General features: G+C 44.7%; 1 protein-coding gene across 1 annotated transcript in view; it reads right to left on the bottom strand.

Annotated features, from left to right (window-relative positions):
- Nucleotides 1-22964, bottom strand: part of ralgapa2 (Ral GTPase activating protein catalytic subunit alpha 2) — a 98865-nt gene that overhangs the window by 64878 nt on the left and 11023 nt on the right. Inside the window, 15 exon segments of the mRNA XM_029258348.1 lie at nt 1038-1208; nt 1320-1557; nt 1642-1753; nt 2137-2285; nt 2670-2804; nt 3134-3313; nt 3808-4044; nt 4818-5020; nt 6079-6217; nt 6517-6632; nt 6754-6934; nt 7375-7418; nt 9119-9176; nt 15440-15489; nt 16574-16684. Coding sequence (XP_029114181.1) covers nt 1038-1208; nt 1320-1557; nt 1642-1753; nt 2137-2285; nt 2670-2804; nt 3134-3313; nt 3808-4044; nt 4818-5020; nt 6079-6217; nt 6517-6632; nt 6754-6934; nt 7375-7418; nt 9119-9176; nt 15440-15489; nt 16574-16684 — 2124 coding nt within the window.

Raw genomic sequence — 22964 nt, forward strand, 5'->3', positions numbered from 1 at the left:
CAAAGGAGGCAGGTTCGAGGGAGTCCGGCCAGTCGCCTGCTCCTCATTGCTGAACAGGCCTCCTCTCCTCCTCCGCACTTCTGTTGACACGATGCTGTTCTTGAAAGCGTGCGTCAATAGGCAGCTCCTCAAAGCTTCTTTTTAAATGTAAATTCGTCCATATTTGGACCTGCCTCTGAGGCTGAACATTACGAAGCCAATATTAAAACAACTTTAGAAGAAAGCGTTTTTCTTTTTTGAAAATGAGTTGTATTATTTATACCAGCACTCAAGAGTGACAGATGTGCAAAATTCTTGAAGGGAGATCAAGGAAGGAAGTCCAGATTCTCATGCACTGAATAATAACACAGGACTTAAAAGTGTATGGATTAAGGACATAGACCTGTAACCTGGAGGCTCTGAGAACATCCCTGCTGTACTACAGCATTAATCAACTTCATTAAACCATTAGATCAACACTGATTCGTCTAGTAAAATATCCAGATGAACAAATGGAATCGAGTACTGCAAGCTAAGCAAGAAAGCTTTAATAATAAGAAGAATTAAGATGACATTAATGTCACTGACATGTCTTTAGACACCGCGTGAAGACGAAAGGGGTTTGCCGTGTGTCAGCAGGGCGGATCGCACCCGCAGCACTGACAGAGAAATGTGTTTGCTCCTCCGTGCTGACATTCAAGCACAACAATAGCAGCCATCTGTCTGCTTTTTGTGTTCGGGATTTAGCCTTTCATGCACACCCAGACCGACATAAAGCACCTGACAAAATGTACTGTTTCCTCGCTTGTTTCAATCAATGGCGTCTTTGTGTCTGACGGATGCCCGCTGTAGCAAACGCTGCAGTCATGCGATGTAGCTCCAGCTTCACTGCTGGACCAAAGCGAACAGCATCACCAATAATTGTGCTTGTGTGAGCTGTAACATCTATAAGCTGCCTGTCTACTATATGTCATGAGTCTGAAGGGACACAGTAAATCAAAAGGCAGAGAACACAGTTACGAGTGGTCCTCTCTTTGGGGAGATGCCCTGAGGCTGACCTGTGGCCTTCTGCCGGACGCTGTTGCGAGCCTTCTCCACGCCGGGCGCGCCGGACGTGGTGGCACTGCGGAACCTCATGGGCTCCTGGACACCCTGCTCCTCCTGGTTCCTCCAGCTCAGCGAGAACGAACGGCCCACGGCGGTGGATTTCTGGTGATCCTGCATCACACCTGAAACACACATATGTGAGAGAAATCCAGGTGCAGCGCAGCAGTGAACATGGGGAGTTCTGCATCACAGCTGGGGATTGACTTCACGAGAAGGCACGGCATCCAACCAACCTCGGCCCCTTTGCCTCTTCTCCTTTTGCTCGCTGAGCTTGTCGAGCGGCAGGTTGCCCAGGTCCAGGCCGTAGACGGAGCGGGCAAGTACGGCTGTCAGAGAGTCCATGATGCTGGCCCACTCGCTCACCAGCTCCTCCCGGTCGGTGAGCGAAGACAGCACGGCGAGCAGGTCGTCCCAGAGCTCACGGGAGATGAATACGCTGAGATTGGCCCGCACCCACGCTACTATGATGGTCTGCACAAAACCGGGTATAAGGGCAGTCTCAAGGCAAGTTTGGAATTTTAAGTTAATTCTAAGACACCCATTTTGAGGACTCACCCGGAAGAGCAGTGACGCCAAGCTCTCAGCGAATGTGTCCTTCCTGTGGCCTTCCACTGCGCGCTTCATTATGGCCTCTGTGACACGCAGCAGCACCTGAAGCATCTGCTCCCTGCGTGCAGTGAGACATTTCCTTGCTGTTAACTACCACGCTGGGGACCACTGATAACCACAGACATAGACATAGAACATACGACACCTGATAACTGACCAGTCGGGAAATTGTTTCATTACTCACGGTACAAAGACAGCAATCAAAAATCTGTTACGCTAAAAACATTTTTATTAAGGGCACCTAAAAGAACTCACAACAATGTTCAAACTGCCAGTAAATACTTTTCACGGTAGGTAAATAAAACTGGCCCGATGCCACCACAAATACGAAGAATGATTTTTGCTCATTCATCAAATAATGTATTAAGTGCAATAAAAATGTAAGGCAAAGTTAAACTGAGGGAGTTGAGTGGGATGGCAGGAGGCCCAGGAGAAACAGACCAGGTTCTTCTGTTCATGGCGTGCTCCATGATCATGCGCCGGTAGATGTTCAATACGGACTTGCACACCTCCACCTGGTTCTCTAGCAGCTTGGGGACGTCGTAGCAAGGCTCCAGCAGAAACACATTAGCCGAGTTGGTCAAGAACACCTTGGCCAAAGAGCACAGTGTGCAGGGTGTCAGTCAGTGGTACCAGCTCCACTATGAGGCCACATCCAGCAGCCAGTGTTAAGGCTTCCACACAGGTCTGGGCCATCGTGCCCTTAGTGACCAACACTGTGTCAGAGTGGATGATTCGCATGCAAAAAAATGAGCTGAATTTGAGTTAAATGTAACAATAATTTATACATAAGCTGGAAAATGTGTGGTCACACAGTACAGGGTTACTGAAGGTTTCATTTTGCATGAATCATGAGTTCACAATCAGTTTTAAATATGTTCTACGCCTTTAAAGGGGAGGGGCATGTCTGAAAGAGAAGGAAGTGGCTCAAGAAAAGGGGGGGGGGGGGGGGGGGGGGGGGGGGGGGGGGGCACCTGGAGGGTGTGCTGGATGCCAGCCTTTACATTGCAGTTGGGCTCCGCGGTGAGACAGCCACGGCTGATGGCACTGCTGAAGGAGTATGTGCGCCCCCAGCTGGATGAACGCTTGTGTCCGTGGTTCTCCAGAGACTTGGGGGGGGGGGGGGGGGGGGGTTTGGGGACAAAAGTGAGACGGCACGTGTGTGCTCTCAACATTAGTAATATTGTGCATGTTCGGTGTCGGTACCCGTGCAAGTTGGCATGTCGGTTAGTTTACAGATGAGTGTGTGTTCGTTTGGTCAGTACGACATGTTTCTGTGTGTGTGTGTGTGTGTGTGTGTGTGTGTGTGTGTGTGTGTGTGTATATACACATTATATGTATGTATTTATGTCTCTGAATTAAATTTTGTATATATTCACTTATATATCTCTGTCCATGTGTATTTCAATCTGTGTGTGTGTTTTGTCAATGACACTACCTGCACATGCCTGCTGTCAGTCTCTGTGGACAGCTGCTCTGACTCATCATCAGCCTCCTCTTCCTGGCTGCTCTTCTCTGGTTCAACCATGAATATTGGCTTCTCTTGCAGGATCCACTTCCTGTACACCTTAATTACCTTCCGGATTGTTGACGCTTCACAGGATGGTAGAAGAAAAGCCTGAAAACGAGGAGGATAATTAAAAATAACTACTACTTGTTACAAAAATTACTATAAAACTTGTGTTCTAAGACAAAAATTTTAATTTACTAGAATTTCATAAAATTGTATTATATTCTTGATAAATGTGGTTCATGATTATAGAAAAATTTAAAAGCACAGTTGTCACAAAAAAATAGCCACAAGAGGGCAGTGAAACATAAGTAAAGACCTCTACACATATATAAGGTATACATTCCATAATCATATATTGCAGATATACAAGTACAGAGACAGAATATACAACAGGGAAAAATCCATATTCATATCATCTAAAAATGCACTGCACATGGACACTCAAGCTGAATTATCTGTCTCAGATTATACTATGGATCAGTTAGGTGCCCTCTGGTATTGCTTTTGGAATCATGGGTGCTGGAAAGGTGATGGGTCACTGCAATGGAAACCAGCGGGAACAAATGGGTGTGACAGAGCGCGGAGGGGGTGGTACGCACCTGGTGAAACACCTCGTTGACAAAGTTGACATTATCTCGCGTGGACAGTAGGATGCAGTGGACCATGTCGTAGACACTGCGGTGCTCCTCCTCTATGCTGCACAGGCTGGAGTTGCTGGGCCGCCGGTCTGACAACGTGCTGCTGTTGGAGTGGTTCTTTTCCTGCTCCATGGGGCCATTCTGCTCTGGCTCTGCCCCCTTCTCCTTCTCTTGACTGGTACTGCCTGCAGTTACAGTCTAGCCCACCCAGAGGAACAGGGAAAGAGTCTCAAGAGTTGAGCAGAAACACATACATACACCAGCATTCAAACGTTTGGAATCATCCAGCAATTTTCATGTCTTGGATAAAAATTGATATTTTTATTCACCAAGGTAGCATTAAACTGATCAGAAATTATGGTCAATACACTTAACAATATCATAACATTTTTATTTCCTATAACCACTCTATGCATCAAAGTTTAAATTCAATTCTTGCTGCAGCATCAGTGTAGCAGCTCGGTGTGACCCGACTCTGGTGCAAGTTTCCAAAGTTCATACTCAAGTTCACACTGATAAGAGTTCCACAAATTGTTGAGTCAGCCTTCCGCTGAAAGCAAGATAAAAGAACCTATCAGAGTCTTGTGACTTCTAATGCTAAGAATGATGACTTTCAGGAATTTTTTTCCAAGATTCATTGTCCACGGCAAAGAGTTTCTTAAGTAGTAAATAACCTAGTAACTACAGCTCAAAATCAAGAGTTTGGCAAAGCAGAAACTCACTGAAAGTGTTCTTAAACCATGTAAAATACTTGCGACAGGATGTAACAATTTTAGGGCTGCTTTCGTTTTCAATGAATTATTCATTTGCGATTAATGAATTATTCATCCACACTAATCGGCCCCCTTTAGGGAAAAAACGTTCAGAAAAAAACTAAATATTCAATATGACAGTCTGCAATATGGTGCTTTGAGAGTGTGTGGTGTATGTGACAAAGTTGGGTGAGAGCCAGTGAGAGAGCCTGCCTCTACCTGGATGATTTTGGGAAGGACTTCCACCCCATTCTTGGCAGCAGGTGCAGCCGAGCTGATGTACTTCTTCTCCAGGAAGAAGGTGACCAGCCAGGTGATGAAGGCCACACGGGGGGCCAGGTACTGGTCCCGGGTGCAGAATGTGCTCTCATTGTTGCGTGACACTGGGACATAGAGGGGCTTTGGTCTGAGGTGAGGGAGATCTGGAATGGAGCAGAAGAGGGGAGAAAGTGAGATGGACACAGCTTTATCTCTCGTTATTTATCTTACTATTATGTTCTCTGTTTATTTTATTGTTGTCTTTATTTTATATACTGGCATTTATTGCAAGTTTCCATGACCTATATATTGTTACTTACACCGCTGCTTGAAAGTATTTCAGTCCCTTGTGTACCTTAGTTTTACCACAAAATCATACCATGATATTTAATCAGAACCAGTCTTTCTCATCTAACATAACAGGTGTATAATTACCAGTTCGAAGTTTATTTTAACATTTCATACAAGAATAACGGCCATCCCTGTAGGGTTGACATACTTTCAGGCAGCACTGTAAATGCTGGGCTGTGTAAGTATTTGCCCCCTCTTCAATTTTCTCTCTTTTTGCAACTTTAACATCAAATTTGATCAGTTCTAGTAGGATATGAATGGAGTCAGAGTGAAAGTTACATCAGTATTGTTATGTCATTTCCTTGGAGTGGAAGATAATGAAATATGTGAGCAACATGCGAAGAAGTAACTAGACACTAAACTGCCACCTTCAATCAGCATAATGGGGTAATTAGTGTGAGATGTTTGAATACAAGCAGCCCTAAACAATATAATTGCCAACTATTAGCAGTCGACAAAACGCAGAATGATAGAGGTACATTACACCACACTCAGTTACTTGTTCACACCTATGATTGCACACTTCATTACCTGCCACACCAAGGAAACGACATAAAAACAATGTTGCTGTCACTTTTTCCCTTTGTTAGACTCCCTTCACAGACTATGAGAATGAACAAAAAGATAATACAGTATCAAATCTAATTTCATAAAGCTGAAAAAAAAAATTTCTGAAATACTTTTCACACAAGTATAACACAAGCGACCAATAAATTTTCCTTCTTCATTGTACAACACTTTGAGAGGCTATTATAAAAGGTGCCATATGAAATAAATAACTCATCAGGAAGCTGTTCCTTAAAATTGGACTGAACTGAAAATGATTTGTATTCTTGGCACTACTCTGAACACAGCTCAAACATTTGTTTACCAAGCAGAGGCTTGTACAGATCCGTGAGCTTGGTGAAGGAGGGGAACAGGTGAGGAAGATAGTACTTCCGGAAGAGAGTGAACAGGAAGCGGAACCCTGTGTCCTGGTTCTCTTTGTTCCTCCATTCCAAGCTGGACGCCTAACAATCAAACAACAGAAATTCTGCCCTGTAACACATCCATGGAACAGTAGCGCTCCCTGCTGGGGCACTTTGTTAAATTCATGTTTCTTCAGCTGAAGATGACTTATGGTTTTAGCCATTTTTACAGAAGCATATTTCACATGAGCAATCTAGGTTAAACACCTTTTACAAGGATAGTACAGGAGGACCCCTTCCTTGGACATGACCCAGTAACCTTCAGGCTACAATTTAGTTTCCGTAAGAATAAAAGTTACTTGCTTTCTGAGAAGAAACGAGACTCTTGACTGGCCTCTCACCTGTAGCACCATGAACTTGAGGAGGGTCTGTAGGATGTAGCAGGTTGGGTCATCAGCCACTTTTTCTCCGGTCACGGCTGGCACTAGGGGTGTGATTTCCTCAGGGACTACCCTGGCTGTGTGGGGACAGCAGATACACTATACACTTTACACTGTACAGCAGCTGCTTACTCAGGACAGCAATTTACACCGGTCGCTACATCAGACAGTGAGAGTAAAATGCCTCCTGGATCTCACCATCAGGAGGATTGCAGTGGGGGTTGTAGATGATAGTGTCCAGGGTGCAGGGCCCATGGGATGAGGGAACAGCAGGAAAGCCAGGCACCAGGCAGGCAAAGATGAGATACTGCTCCTCAGAGCAGTGGTTCTGCAGAGCCTGCAGCCACAGCAGGAAGAGGCGGATGCCCTCACTCCGCACCTGAAGGACACAGACATAGTGTAGCCTTATACACAGCACCGCTCCCACCAAGCAGTCTACCCAGATCCAGGGGGTGTCACCCAACACATTCCAAATAAGACCTCTCAAAGAAGTAAACAATGCAGGCTGGGGATTAAAGCACTTTTTTGTTTTGTTCTGAGATGAGAAATGGCAAACAGGAAAAAGCAAACTGAATAGAGTTCAGGCAGCAGGCAGAAAACAGACAATGAAGAAGAAGAAGAAAAAAACTTGCAAACCAACCCACAAGTTTTATTTGCTAATAATTACAACGTGTTTGCCCATCTGCTTCTACCATCTCCTAATTAGAATGTGCTGCAAGCTGCAGTGCTTTCAAGGTGGCCTCAGACAAAGTGGTCACCACTGCAGAAGTTTATCAACTGCATGAAGAGGGATGTGACTCTGTGGTGTGAACAATTTACCTTGAAAGAGTTGCCAGTGTGCAGAAGCTTCTTCAAATTAGAACCTGAAAAAATAGGGGGAAAAAAAAAAACAACACTAAAACAGGGCAGCACACAGCGGGATGTGTACATCCGTTCCTCTACTAAACCACCACCCAGATCAAGCCAAACCCTGCTGGTGGTGAAAGCAGGGCGTCTTGGGAAAAACTCTTGTTAAATGCTGTTACATACATCAGATGAGTCCATGTTACATACTTTATGAATGATTGATGGTCAAAGTGAGAAACTTTTTCTTACGCAGCATGCGTCTTTCTACACCAGATAAAAGCTGTGGTGTTCAGAGAAAGAAGAGAGGCAAGTAGTCCATGTAGCACTACGCAGACCTGCTCCCGAATTGGTACACCTATCACAAGGCCTGTTTACCACAAAGCACCATGAACGCACGCACGCACCTTTCCACAGCAATGCGAACTGGCTAGCGGGAGGAACTTCCCTTATAAAATGTTCTTGGCAACAGCATTGGGCTTTGATCCAATCACTGTCTGAATTTTGCTTCCTAAAGCCTTTTGAGGGCAGTTTTTACTCAGGAAAGAAAGGAAAACACGGCTTCATCCAGCAACGTGGGGCTGTAAGCTCGTGTCTGTGAGTGAACACAAGGCATAAGGCACCGTTATTAAAACAATGAGCCTTGGCTGATTCACGGTGGCATCTCTGCCTGGATGACTTACAGGCAGTTGGGGGGGAGAAAATGGCAGACAAACAGAAGATTATAATTGAGGTTATCACTTCCTCCAAGGTTCCCACTGCTCAGGATGCTGAAACCGAGCGCTGCGTAATTTAATTACCAATTTGCATTGCAAATTACAACCCTAATTTGCATTTTCATTTACCTTTTTCTCTGCAACTAATTATTTTCTTTTGAGAAGAACCATTTGAGTCTGGCAATGCAGATAATCTTATGCCGTGATGCATTTCCCTGCCTGCAACAATGCTGAGCAAGGCCTTTCACCAGCACCTGAAGAACTGTCTGAGAGCGTGACTGTCAGCAGGTTGCCCACGTGATGCCAGAAAGCATGCAGTTTAAACAAGGCCATTAATGTGACAATAGTGACAGCGAGAATTAACGAGAATGAACATGGACTCTGTTCAAATGCTGGCATTTCCACTGTGTGCTGCAATCTGTGTAACGGCAAAGATGGCAGTTCCTCACATGGCGTGGTGGCCACATCAAGCATCTCTAGCCTTACCATTATTACAGAATCAATTGCTGATCAAGTACATTTTCAGAATGAGTCAGTTCTGCAGCTCCGGCTTTTAATGTGTTCTGTGTAAGAGGCGTTTTCAACACAGCTGTAAAGAGTCACGTGGCACTGAGCGGCACACGTGGGAAACAACACACCTGAGGCTTCCGTTGCAGAAGTTAATACAAGAAAAAAAAACCCTGCTGCCATTCTGAAGGCACATGTTGGCCATCCATCACTTGTTGCCTGGATGACACTTGATGGTCTTCTCTTCAGACGGAGCTCATGCATGATGAATGGCAGCAACTCTACACTCTCACCAGAGCTCCTTGGGAGTCCCGACCCCAGCTGCGTTTGTGCAGGCTGACACACACTAAATGCTAACGGCACTTTGTGTTTTCAGACCATGTTGTGTGAATTTATACTTGGCATTAATGTTCTTTTAATACACATACTATCACTTGGTCTTGAAATACCATAAAAACACCAGCCTGCTTTCAGCAGTAGCCATCGAAACACCTTACCTATACTGTGGAACTGCCATCTGTGGTAAATTTTCTCAGGAAGCAGCTGAAGAATTTTCTGTAAAAGAAATAAGTTGTTACATTTACATTTATTTATTTTGTTGACATTTTTCTCCAAAGCAACTTACAATGTTAAGCTACATGCAACTCCCCCCCCCCCCCCCATTTCTACATCTGGGTAATTTTACTGAAGCAATAGAGGGTAAGTACCTCACTCAAGGGTACTACAGGAGTAGGTGAGATTTGAACCGTCCAAAGGCAGCAGCTCTAACCGCTGCACCATCAGCTGCCCGCATTTGCGTTGGAACGGACACATTTAAAAGCTGATACAACGATAAAAGTTCTATAAATAAAAGAATGGGTAAAAATTAAGCAATAAAGGAAAGGTGAGAATTTATACCAGATTAGCACATGCAGCCAAAAGGCACTAAACAGCAATTAGGTCTGCAAATGTGTAATCAATCTGCTAATAACACGGTATGTAAATGCCACTTCAGTGGTGAATTAAACAATAAAACTGATGAACGGTGACCAGACAGAATGATCTGTGCCTTTGGAAACAAACTAGACCCCCACCGCCAATAATGTGGTACATCAACGCAAATGTCAGCACTTGGGTCACCAATGGATTTACAATTCAATTAGAACGCCATGCTGTCATTTCATTTCTGTGGGCTGGTTTATTGATCACTCCTGTGAAACATCACGTAAGGGGTGGTGGAGCGGTAACGGGGCCACACGATAGTGGTGGTGTGCTTGTCGATTAGCACATTAGCCTCTCGTCACTCTGCCTATAAAAATGGGCAATCCCTGGGACCGCCAGTGCCTCGGTGGAATTGAGGGCCAGGATCTGGGTCACGAGGTTATGAGGAACAGCACAAGGAGCGGTTGTTTTCCCCAGGTGGACGTTGCATTCTCTGGTAAAGGCCGAAATGAGCAGTAAGAACGGACGCACCAGATGATGCCTTGGAGCATCTGAGACAACCGCGACAGAGCAATCGACTGCATCCAAAAACTACCACATTCTCCTACTGAACGGTGCGGTGTCGACTAGCTGGTGACCCCAATCCGGTCAACTCACCCCCCACCCCCCGGGCTCAGCCCCACAACCCTGTGTACGTTCCCCTGTCCTCTGTGGGGAAATTCACCTCACTACTGATGAGGGTTTAAAAGCCCTCGGGGGGCTTATTTGGGCTGTGAAAACCCAGATACATTATTCTAGGTGAAGTCCCTGCAGGGGGGCTCTGCCTAAGCTTCTGTGCTGTGGGGTAAAAGCGAGGGGGAGACGGGAGGTGGCAATACTGGTTGGTCTCAGTGCTACTAAATTGGAAAGTAAAGAAAAAGACCCCCACTGTGCTGGAATGGTAGCTGCAACAAGGAGGAATTTCCTTGCCGAAATGAAGCTGAACGAGGCATTGCAGAGAGAGACGCCCTAATCTACCGCCGTACTCGCAGCATAAAGATCCGGCATTATGGCGATCAGCCCCTGCGCCTGACGCCCAACTCTTGCATTTACATGATCCATGTTTAGGTTTCCAACCACATCGCGATCATGACTCAGAATACACTTCTCCTCCAAGCTGCCCCAGAAGGATTGAGAGTTCAAAACCAAGCTCCACCAAGCGCATTCACACATACTTTAACTCAAGCTCTTCAACTCTAAAAGACTGAAAATAATAACTAATTCCTATTACTTGAGTCTTTCTGCATAAGTAAGGCAATAAAGTGGAGTAAAACGATGCCCTGGTCATTTTCCTTCCAGATTACTGCCTCCTGCACGTGACACTAGAGCTCTCAGACAGCTCCAGAACATTATGGAGGAGATGAGCAGGAATATACTTTAAAAAAAAAAAAAAAAAAACCAAAAAGAAAGAGAAAAGACTTGACACCAGTTTATTTGTGTGATAAGCTATCTTACTGTAGAAGATGATAATAGCAAAACAATTTAAACAACAACAAAACCACCTCAAAGTCCTCAAATATCAAAGACATAGTAAAATGAAACTTTTTGGTAGTTATCGAAAACAGCACAAGGTGGCCCATACTAATATATTCACAGCTTATTCGGAATATTTGCATACAGGGCAAATTAAGGGTTTCCTTCCTGAACAGCGAAGCAGTGCCACCACATGCAGCCCACGTCAGCGTGCCGTGTAAACAGTGTAGGTAGGTGCCTCGGACCCACGGCTCAAAGCGGAATCATTTCCAATGCAAACAGGTCCATCCCTAAAAACTGCATAAGTTCCCCAGGTCGCACACCAATAAGGAAGAACACAGAAACAACAAACTGTTCAAAGACCATACCACACCTTTCATATACCAATCTCAAGTGCAGGTTCCAGCATCCCTGTCTGGTGAGCTGTGACCCCCCAAGGCTTCAGTGGGAGGGGCCACATGTCATTTACGGACAACACGAGAAAACATTTCTCACCCATGGCCTGCCATCTAACCCAAAAGTGCAGGGTGTTGGTTCTTATAAGGAACATGGCGCCGCACCGAATACTGACATTGTTTTTGTTTACCAAAGTATCTCCCTAGTGTGTTACGGTTTGGAGTCTCACTCCTATGAAACTATTTGCGACTATAAACTTCAGAGAGCACTGTCCACTACTGGAAAATATATTTTTTCCCTCATGCCACAGCTCAGACTGACCTGGGAGAATTGGGTCGGCGAGGGGCTCCCAAATGTACATTCGTGAAATCCTGAGCTCAGAGACAGTCTGTTAAGACTCCTCAGAACCAACAATCACATCTCCACCATGGGGATCGAAAGGGGAACATAACCACCATGTCCACTTCTCCCTTTATTTTCCATCTAAGTTTTCACTGAATAGTTCTGTTTCACTCTCAGTTAAAGTCAGGGTGACGTGGCCCAGAGCCTGTCCTGGAAGAACAGGTCACACGGCCACGAAGGGTACATCATGGATAGGACAGAGTTACTCACACAGTCACACACTAAGGATGAAACCAGAGCACTCCAAAGAAACCCACATGATCACAGGAAAACATGCAAACTCCATAAAGACTGAGTGAGATTCAAACCCATGTCCAAACAACCCAGGTGCTGTGAAGCAGCAGCAATGATCGCTACACTACTGTGCCACCTATATTTCTGCTTAATTTGTCAAAACACCAGCTGATCAAACCCAGGGAAAAGCACAATTCTCCTTGAAACTATGCCAGAGACAAAGTGCAATATCTGAACAATGTAACATGATCTGCAAAAGCAGGATGTAACCGAGGCATCAAAAGTCTATACAGACAAAATGAGCAGCAAACACTGACACGTACAGCACAGGAAGCCAAGACAGGTCATGGCAATTGAACAATACACAGAACTGCAAATATGGCTCTAAGCGAAAGATTGTGTTCTGGACTTAATCTCTCTATTTCCTTTGTTTTTTCAGTACACTGGTGTCACAGGAGTGAAAGTCAGGCAATAGGTGTCACCCAGGATCGATGTTTAGCATTTCTTAACGTATATAATGGTAATGAACGAGCAGAACAGTAAGTTGTTGTTTCAAAAAAAAAAAAAAAAAAAGGGGGGGGGGGGGAGAAAGTTAACCTACACCTCCATCAAGGAGTGACAGCACAGCACAGCACAGCGCTCTGCCTTTGTGTGTGATGAAGAATGAGGAGCACCAAGGAAAGGAACAAGCTCGCATTCCACCAAGCCAAATTAGGGACGTTGGCCACATGGGAGCTGCTGCCTGAGTCAGGGGTGGTTCGAGGCCCCATGCAAATCTTTCCTCTCTCTTTCTGAGCGTGAGCTGAGGCAGTGGCTCGAGCAGAGCTGGAGACACAGCCGTCCCTCTGCACTATGAGAGGGCCTTTGTGCGCACACACTGCTCACACAAGGCAGCTGTGTACTTGGCTCTGGAGCAGCACACCTACGGGCCCGAAACGGTGTCGAGGCTGGACCCTCTCGCCATTTCGCTCCCCTTTAGCCGGCAGCGATGCCGTCACTTCATAGACGCTCCATTCATCATACAACTTCCACAATGTGAAACAGCCTCATCCTCTTTCACTTGGCGAAGATTCATTTATCCCTTGCTTTGGACAAAACTTCTCTAAAAGTTACATCCAAATTTGTCACCATCACAGCAACACACTTGAACTGATAAATGAATACGTTTTAATCTCAGTCAGACAAGTCTCACCACACAGGACACTGGGCACCACGTAGACAAAGTGAGACACTAATCTTTGACTTGGTGGAAACGGTTATTACTTCACAAACACACAAATATATTGTTGGCACTAATATTTATCAGACAAAAGGGGTAAATTAAAGAGCGTAGAAAAAAACTGAATTAATATTTATGCTAATAGTGGAATTTTTTTTTTCTCCCTTTTTAAAAAATTCACTAAAGATATATATCTGTGGAGATGAGCAAAAGCGGGTCATAAGGACATTGTACCCCCTGCAGACCCCCCCAATGTTGGAAACAAAGCATGCCCATGGAGTGGGGGAGGTGGGTATCTGGATGGGAACAGACACAAAGGGCAAAGAGACAGGTTTACTGGGGTGACAAAGAACACCAGCCCAGTGGCTGATCTCTCTGACAACCATGAAACCCCCCATCTCAAAAAAGAGGGCATACACCCTGTTCATTAATGTAGGCTGAAAACCCACAGTTAAAAACAACGTGGTAAACGTGACAGTTCAGAGACTTTCGGCTAACAAAGTGAACCTGTACTCTAAGGAGGATCTTTGGCACGTGTTCTCTACTACATCCCAGATCATATCGCCGTTATGCTGTCCACCTGGGTCTCAGGTATCATCCATCATGTGGTCAAGCACATCAAGTCACTCATGACCTGGACTTCTCTCATGAGTGTAAGAACTTGAGTTGTTTCCAGTTGTATGTTCACTAGAACAATGCAGTTCCTCACAAAGTTTATTCAACACCAAAGTTTGTTTTGGGGCTGCATTTCAGGCTCAGGTTATATTTAACACCAGGAGACAGGTAAAAGCATAACAACCATTTGAATACATTTGAATGTGTCTTTCCTCACCAGAAGGTCATAAATGAAGCATGATGACATGCCAGCCTTATCCATAAAAGTTTGGTGAAGCCAGAAAAACAAAGAAACGGAGCAGGTGGGAGCATCGGCTCAGCGGCACGCGTTTAAAGTGAGTTTATTACTTCAGCAGACTATCAAACAGCAGCAAAAAGGAGGGGCTTAAACACACCACACAGCACACAAGATAAGCTACTTTCACTGTTACTGGTTTCTGAAAGCCTACCCCATTAATATTTTAAAAAATGACTGCTTTAAGGTTCTCATGAAATCCTGGCTATATTTAGGAAACAAGCATGGAGGCAGACCGGAGCGTTCATTCCTTAAAGTGGTCGTAATCGCTAAAATAGCAGGGCCAAAATCCAGCGTAATCCTGCGCCGACACACAGCAAGCACTTACTGTCAATATTGAATTTTGTAAGTCTTGTCCTAAATAATTGATGTCATGAGAAAAACAATGGTGACGGAGCCAACTATTCTATCTACTCGAGAATAAAAACATTGGAGCACGAGCAAAAAACACAACTTAATTATCAGCATCCAGCAGAGCTGAGAATATTGCCAAGTTCGACTCCTTTATCAGACTTGGAAACAAAGCGATCACACTGTTTGCTGTCAAAGTAGGGAAACACCTAAAAGAAAAGAAAAAAAAAATTCAACCTAGCATGTATTTTTTTCCCCCCCGAAAGGGTGACAGTAAATCAGAAAGCGAATACCAGTACTTTCAATGTGCGCTGTTATTTATTGCATTTTTCAGTGCACTCACTTATAATAACCGCATTAGCAATGTCAAAAGAAAAACACAGATGCATAAATATATCCATGGAAACAAGACATCAAGTCAGCATATATAAATTAAGCACAAAGTGACATCCCTGGGACCCTCTCATACAAGCTCTGCCTCATTGTATGGACAGGAATGTAGCCTTGTGTGCAGGACCCATTTGCACCCGAGGTCCATACGGCACGTCACCCGGTCCGATAGGAGAACAGAAGCAGAGACATTGCTGCCTGCACTGAAGACTAAACATGATTCAGGCAGGTGGAAAACCAATGACAGGTCTGATAAAAACCAATGATTAAAAACTACGCAAACCACTACATTTGCCACAAGTAACCAAACAGGACAATGCAAAGGTCTGCAAAAGGAGCTTCTGGTGCAGCGCCAGCATCTTGTAAACAAAACCTAGAGATTAAGAAAAAATTCCCTGAACACTGAGGAGAAAACTGGATCATGGAAGCCAGATGCAAACAAGATCAACACCCCCCCAACTGCTTTGTCAAGCAAGAACATACCTCAAATATAAAGAGAATGGAGTCCAGCTCCTCCCTCTGAGATTTGTTCCCTGGAAGAGAGAGTTGAACACCATTAGTTTCACAACTGAGACTTTGGGCCATTCTCTGAAAGAGTCACTGCAAGATCCCCCAGGGGCTTCACTGGGAGAATTACAAAACAACAACAAAAATGGCAGCAACAGCAACATTTTTTGCCTGCATCAGCCCTGCGTCACTGTTTAGCATCCAGTGTGTAGGAGGGAGCTCTGTCTCACCCAGTGACACCTGCCCCTCCTGAAAAAGGACAGGGGTGTAAACTGTAGCAGATTGCTTCCCTTTGGAGAGTACTCAGAAGGCTATGGGATGCAGAATTGTGGAGGGGTCATATACTGACTGACAGAGACAGAAGGAATGACACGGGATGAAGTGAGGATGGGCTGTGAAGCAGTGACAGTGTTGGAGGAATGGATGGGACTTTGCAAAGCATACCAACTTGGAGAGTGAGAAGGGCAAAGAAAAATACAAAACATTTGAGTTTTTTATTGCTTGCCATGTAACAGGTTTCCATGCAGGGACAAATCAAATCACCTCTGCAGAGAAGGGCACCTACACTTTAGGAAATCTTAAGTTAACCGTCCTGCACTAAATTGATTGTCAGCATAGCCGGTGTGTCATTTGCAATCTGAGCTTCACTACAGGTGAGACATGCAAGATTCTAACTTTCTTCCAGCTGTTTTACAATGACCTTCTGACAAAAAAATATTCCTGCCAAAAGTATCTGTAAATGTGTGTGAAATTCTTGAGGGATTAAACTCATTGTTAAAACAATGGAACACTCATTCAACATAGAGCCTTTCATCCTTCTGCACACATCCCTGGGAGATGGGCTTTTGACAGCTGAGATAGAGGTCACTGCCCAGCTTGCATCCAGCCCCTGGGCGCGCTCTCTGACCCTAGACCTGGCGCTTCCTTGCATTTACGCCTCCCTGCAAGCTGTGCACAGCATCACGAGCTCAGCGAGTGAAAGACAAATGAACATCGATGGCCTTGACAGCAACAGAAATCACATTATAGAAAGCATAGGGTTAGATCCAGTTACAGGTGAAATAATAACATGGTAACTCTTACACTGTCACAGGAAATGTGGTAGCTTACCTTTTTGTTTTAAGTTACTTTCCAGTGTCATGAAATTTTCATAGAAGATAAAATAAATCTGAGAGTAGTGGGCTTCGAAGAACGGCTTGAGTTCACTCTTCTCAAGGATGTCTGAGGGGGGGGAAAAAAAAAAAAGAGACAGGTTTAACAAGTGACTGAGCTTTATAGGAGCCACAGTTGTAGCAAAATCCTTGAGTTAGACAAAAAAAAAAAATACATGTATAATAGTGTATAAAGCAAAATATTATAAAATAAACAATGACAAGGGCTCTTAGAGGCAAAAAAAAAAAAACACTCAGACTGAACATTGTGACAAGTAAAGACATTCAGACCTTGTGCGTGTCAGACATTCCCTTCATTCAGGTTTTGTTTTTCCAGGTAAAAGCCAGTTAAGGCAGAAGAATCAACTTTAAATAAATAAGTCTGATAAAAAAGGAACTAGATCTTTACCACCTTATCAGGGGGTGAATGTAGCATTCATGAAAAAGAAGGGGGGGGGGGGGGGGGGGGGGGTGTTCATAAGTGGTCCTATCATTATTAATGCTGTCTGCCTTGCTTCATCACTTTCAAGGAGCCTCCATCCCCAGCCCACTGTTTGCTGATTTGCTGGAATCTGGATCGCTCCCAAAAAAGGGGTCCCAGCAGGCTGTATGTGAGATAGGGGTGGGGGTGGAGACACTGGTGCTGGGCTGATCCATGGCAGCCCCGAGATGAGAGTACTGTGATAATGAGGTCGTTTACACTCATTTTCCCAGAAGCACAGTCTCGAACCTGTCGCCTGTGGGTGAAGCCTGCTGTGGACCAAACGGACGCAGGCATCATTAGGCGCTCTGAGGATTTTAGCCTGGAGCAGAATCTGAATGCCAAAGAAACAACTGAGAACTGCATCACTTTCGGAAAGCAGGAAGGCCCCTAATAAAGCTGCTTATCATTGGAAATGGCATGCTGGTATGCTGTATGAGGACATACGTAGGCCTGTAGAAGGCATCTCACCATGGTGGCATTTCTCAGTATCTGCATCTCAAAACAAATCATTTCTGTGACTACAGCAAAAAGTGATGAGCATATAGATTACACTCAAACTCACAGTGGAATGACACAAGGAAACCTGTGGTTCTGGGAAGCCCTCCCCATTGTCAGCAGTCAACACTCAGATTATCAAGCAGATGTCACATACCGGAGGTGAGACTCCACTGCCTGTTAAACTGAAAGGAACATCAAGTAGAGCATGGAACAATTATCAAAAATGACACTTGGAAGAAAGACAGTAAAGCCAGTCTCTCATGTGATCTGAGCACTAGACAGGGAAGAAGAAGGATCCTAGTTAAGCAGCAGCACAGTGCAGATCTGTTTAAATTCATCCATTTTAACTACAAATTCATTTCAATCATGACAGGATCACCTCACACCAACATTTACAATTTCAAATATGACATTTTTTCTTGTGTGGTGTGTAAAACTTCATGATAATAGTAAATACAGTGTGTGTTCAATGATTTTTGTATACATACTTTACATTTCTACACTCAGATGTAAAATTAATACTGCTTAATTACCCTCCCCCTCCAGCCTTGCGCCCTGTGTTGCCGGGTTAGGCTCCGGTTGGCCGCAACCCCGCTTGGGAGGATCGGTTTCAGATAGTGCGTGCGTGCGTGCGTGCGTGAAGGTGTTCCGTTTCATATCCTTTAAATCATGGTCCAGAGTGTTTGTCTCCCAACCACTGTGTATAAAGTGGTCTGCACTGTACAAACAATCCCGGTCCAACACACACAATGAGCTGGTCAGCAGCCTGCCATAACAACACTGCATAATGAAGTTAAGCGCAGCGCACTCAAAGTTCTAACTTGTTAAAGTTCTCTATGTGGGTTGACTTTGCAGGTCCATGTCTACGTGCAGCATAATGCTGAAAGGTCAATATTAACACAAGACAGGGGTGTACTCTCTGCGCCTCCTCCTCCAGCTGGTTCCCTCAGTATCCCTCCATCTCCAAGTCCTCTGTCTCCTACAGCTCCTGGAGGAGCAAACACTTCATTAAAATTGCCTTCTCGTCTCTCCCTGCTCACGATGCTAACGCTCTACAGCAGGGTGCCTGATGAGCCAAAACCACTGGCCTCCCTGTTTGCACAGGATAAATCCCAACTGCACACACCTGAAGCCCCGTTGGTGGTGGGCTGTCATGGCTCAGATTAGCAAGAGAAGATCTCTACCGGGAATTGGGTCTTACTCAGTAAACACTCTGAACCTCATGAAGCCCTGGTGCTAACAGTAAAACCTGTAATTACCACTCCATGGTGTGGAACAAAGAATGTAACAGAGAACCAACAGAACTCTCACCAGTAAGCTAACATTAACTTCAGTCCAGCCGTCAATCAAAACTGTTATCAAGTGGCTAATAGGAGAATTAAGCACATGACCCTAGTGCGCCCAGTAGGGTGGGCTTCATCGAAGGCCCAAGGGCAAGGGGGCTTATCGGAGCTGCTCACATGCGCCGATGTCAACACTTCTCATTGTGTCAGGGGGCTTCCTGCTGCACAGGAAAACATGTTGAGTCATCTGTTGCAATAGGGAAGGTAAGCAAGAAGAAGGGGAGAGTTCAACAGACACATCCTTCGAGGAAGGAGGGGGGCATGGTGGAGGGGTATTACTGTCCGATAACAAGGCTGCCCTCGCTCACTTCCTCCTCTCTTCCTGCAATACTGCTGATCATCAGCTGGAAGGTGGCCCATCAGTGGAAAGGGCCAAAGACCCTACTGCTTATGAGTGAACACAGCAAAGTGTATTCGCATTTCTGGTGTGATGTGTTTACTGGGCAAATTAATATGTTGTTCTGTGGAGGAAGGATCATCTTTTACTCTTTTCAAGGTGTGCGGTCTACCAATCCTAATAACCTCGTAACTAAAACTAAGCACTACATACAAGTATGTAAAACCAGTGACGTAACCACAAACCTCAGTCACAGAAGCATAGTACTGAGCTAAGTTGAAGCTGGGCTGGTAAAACACTCTGGCACAACCACGGAAATTCTGTCATCCACGTGTACATATGCGATGTCACATCCTGTGTGTGACAGTGGAAAGTGCACCAGGGTCTTCGGAACATCCCATAACCGCACTGTGATCCAACTCCTGAGTAGTGCAGGTACTCAGTCTGAGTTTCATATGTTTCCTTGGTATGTTCTATGATGTCAACTGATGTCATCAAACTGACATCAATAACACAGCTGTGAGGGCAGCAGGTAATGTACTAGTTAAACTGTCAGACTTACAATATATTCTGGGTCAAGGTCCAGCAGAGGTTCTGCTCTACCTCTCCTGAAGAACACCTGCAACCTTAATTGCTCCAGAAGTTTGCCAGGTGAAACAGAGGGTGACACCGTCAGTTGATCTTAACTATTGCCTAAGCTACAAGACAATACAAATAATTGCAAGAACAATAATGCAAGGAGGTGCACTTGGGTGGGATCAGCAAGACTGAGAGAAACAGAACTGAAATGTCAGTACACTCTTTGGTGTGTTTAACACCTATCAGAACCTGTTGAACCTCTCTCTTTACCCTTCTCATGCTCTGGGCCAAAGGCATTGCATTATGGGTAAAGGGAGAGGCAAACACTGAAAAATAACATAAGAGCTGCTACAAAACAAAATGCAACACTTCAGCTGATGAGGAGACCAATTCTAAGTACACAAATGCATTTTTCCTGCTAAGTGTGGTTGCATGAGAGGAAAAAAACATTACTGTAATGCAGATGTGAGACAGAGGTTTATCATTACAGTAAGCTTCTCAGTTCTTTGAGGCCAAACCAGTTCCACAACCCAGACGTGAGAAGGTGTAAAAAGAAGAAATAACACATTACACCTGCTGCCGTCCGAGTACCACCCTATTGTTGGCTCTTCAGTTGACACACCCCTGCAAATGGGGAAGAACGGGGTACATCTTAAACAAAGCGAAAGTCAGTGAGAACAGAGACAGCGTTGTGCTGCATTTGACCGCTTTCAAAGCTTTTGGAGGAGAGCTGTTCTTTCAGCGATGGAGGTTGGCGGAGAGTTGCTGCTCTGGGCCCAGCCATGCAGATCAACCACCCCGCCCCCCCCCCTCCCAGGCAGGTCTGTTTGTGGAAGCAGGAGCCAACCCTGGTGATATCCACACAATAGCTGCTCTTCTCAGGGATGGGAGGCAGGGAGAGACGGGTAGTGGGGGTGTCGGGTTTTGCGGGAAGCTCAGCCAAGTTCAACAGCACAGAATGGACCTGGGGTCAATTGCTATTCCAAACGCTGTATTTGTAATTCCACTCAGTTAATCTGTAATCCACTTCCAAACACCGTCTGAAGAGACAGGAAACACTGTGACAATGTCACATGACCAACATCACGCACACCAAACACTGCTTCTGAGATGCCGTCAATCACACATTTCAGTCTTGAATGGCATCAATGGCTGTCATAATCAAAAACTGAAAATTATTTTAACTGATCTTAAAAAAAACTAAAATACAAAAAAAAAACTGAATTTAGCGATCTTGCATTTTCCCCCATTGTTATAAAACTGGACACTCATTTGCAAAATTTAGTATGGCTTTCAAAACAAAAATTTAAACAGTACTTATTTAATTATTATAAAAACAGCGCGCCATCGCGTCAATGTATAATTAAACATGGGAGCAAGCACACAGAAAATCTCCACAGAGCCCACAGGAGAGAGCTGACTGGACAGCGTGGACTGACAAAAAGGAAGAGGCTTTTGAAATGATTCGTGTCATGTTCATGCCAACAGGGACAGATTCTGTTTAAAGCATCCAACATGCTGTTTTCACCGTGGACAACCACAAACAGATTTTTTTCCCCCTCTATGATCATAGTCAGTCCCAACATCTCTCACTTGCCCTTAAATTTTCTAAAAAAGGGAAGGAAATATCAATCTCGTCATTATTATTATTTTTGAAACAACAAGCATTCGCTTGGCCCAAAAAGGACTTTAGGTAACAAGGGAATGTCCCATGAAGGAGAAAAGCCACCAGTGGGTTTTAAGTGCTGAGCAAGTGGGGCATGGAGCTGTGGCGTGGTGCCCATCCTACTGTGTGTGGGTGTTGGAGGGAGGGGGGTTGTCACAGAGGGATGAGAACAATAAACCCTGAGCACACCAAGCCTCTTGAGGGATGCCTCTTTACCACATCTGTGTACATCCCAGGGAGTTCCATCACCAGAGAAAACCAAACAGAATGGCCGTTCACGGGAGCCATGCCGAGACCTGTATCAGAACCATCTTCCCTGCATGTTTGAAGCCGTTTAAAATCAAGCTGGCAGCACCACTGTGCAGAGAAGGGGAGGAGGGAACGAATGAAGCCCAGAGGCCCCTGAGCTGTTAGCTCCAGCCACAGGATGTGAATTGTGACCATGCAAAGGGAGGTTAATGATGAATCTGTGGCAGCCAGCTGTAGCGAACGCAATCAAAACGGCCATTATGCAAGGTGCTCCGCAAGGAGAAGCGCCGTCATTCAGACATCTGTTACCACTGGCTGGCTGCCACTGTGTTTCACAGTTTACACCGTGCACATCAATCGTACTCTGCCACTTCTTCTATGTATCTGTGGTGTTTGTTAAAGCGTCAGCAGAAACGCCTCCAAACAGAAAAATCTGTTAAGATGCAGTGAGAAGTATGAAAAAACAACAAATTGTAAATATTTCAGTTCACGCCATGTTGCAGCTATAGCTATCACTAACTTCTGTTTAGTCTGAGGAAATTCGTTGCTGATGAGTGCCATTATTTTTAGGCTTCCTATGACCTAAAGCCCTATGGACTGGTTTTTATTTACTGTTGCTAGCCTGATGTGTAAACGGGTGATCAATGTATAAAATTGGTGTCACAACCATACTGACCTCACTTACATGTGATTTTTTTCATTTTCGTGGGATTTCATGAATACAGAAAGAGTGAACATATTACAAACAAGACCACGGACTGCTACCAAATTTATGATTTGTTCCAAAGTATTAAGTGCCAAATATTAAAAGAGAAAAGCGCAAGGCTGAAGTTTGACTCAGACAAGAGAAACTCAACAAGCTCCAATTTAGCTGTGGCACTAAATACATAATAGACTTCCTCAACAAAGTGTCACCAAGCTCACAACAGCTCCTATGTGGAAATGTGTAATCATATTGTCATGTACATTTTAAAGGCTGATGTGACATTAAGTAATTTCATAAAGATGGTCTGCTCAGTTTGTAAAGAGAAAATAACTGACAGTAGTCATGCATTTACTGGATTATGGGTTAGGAGAGATGTGGAAAGTGACACCAGGGGCCCCATAGTCAGTCTCGAGGACTAATCCTGGAAGACCCATTGAACTAAGAGCAACTGCACTTAACCAGGCCCCCCCTGGCTTAACTAACATGCA

Source organism: Scleropages formosus, chromosome 15 (assembly GCF_900964775.1).
Source record: "Scleropages formosus chromosome 15, fSclFor1.1, whole genome shotgun sequence".
Taxonomy (NCBI): domain Eukaryota; kingdom Metazoa; phylum Chordata; class Actinopteri; order Osteoglossiformes; family Osteoglossidae; genus Scleropages; species Scleropages formosus.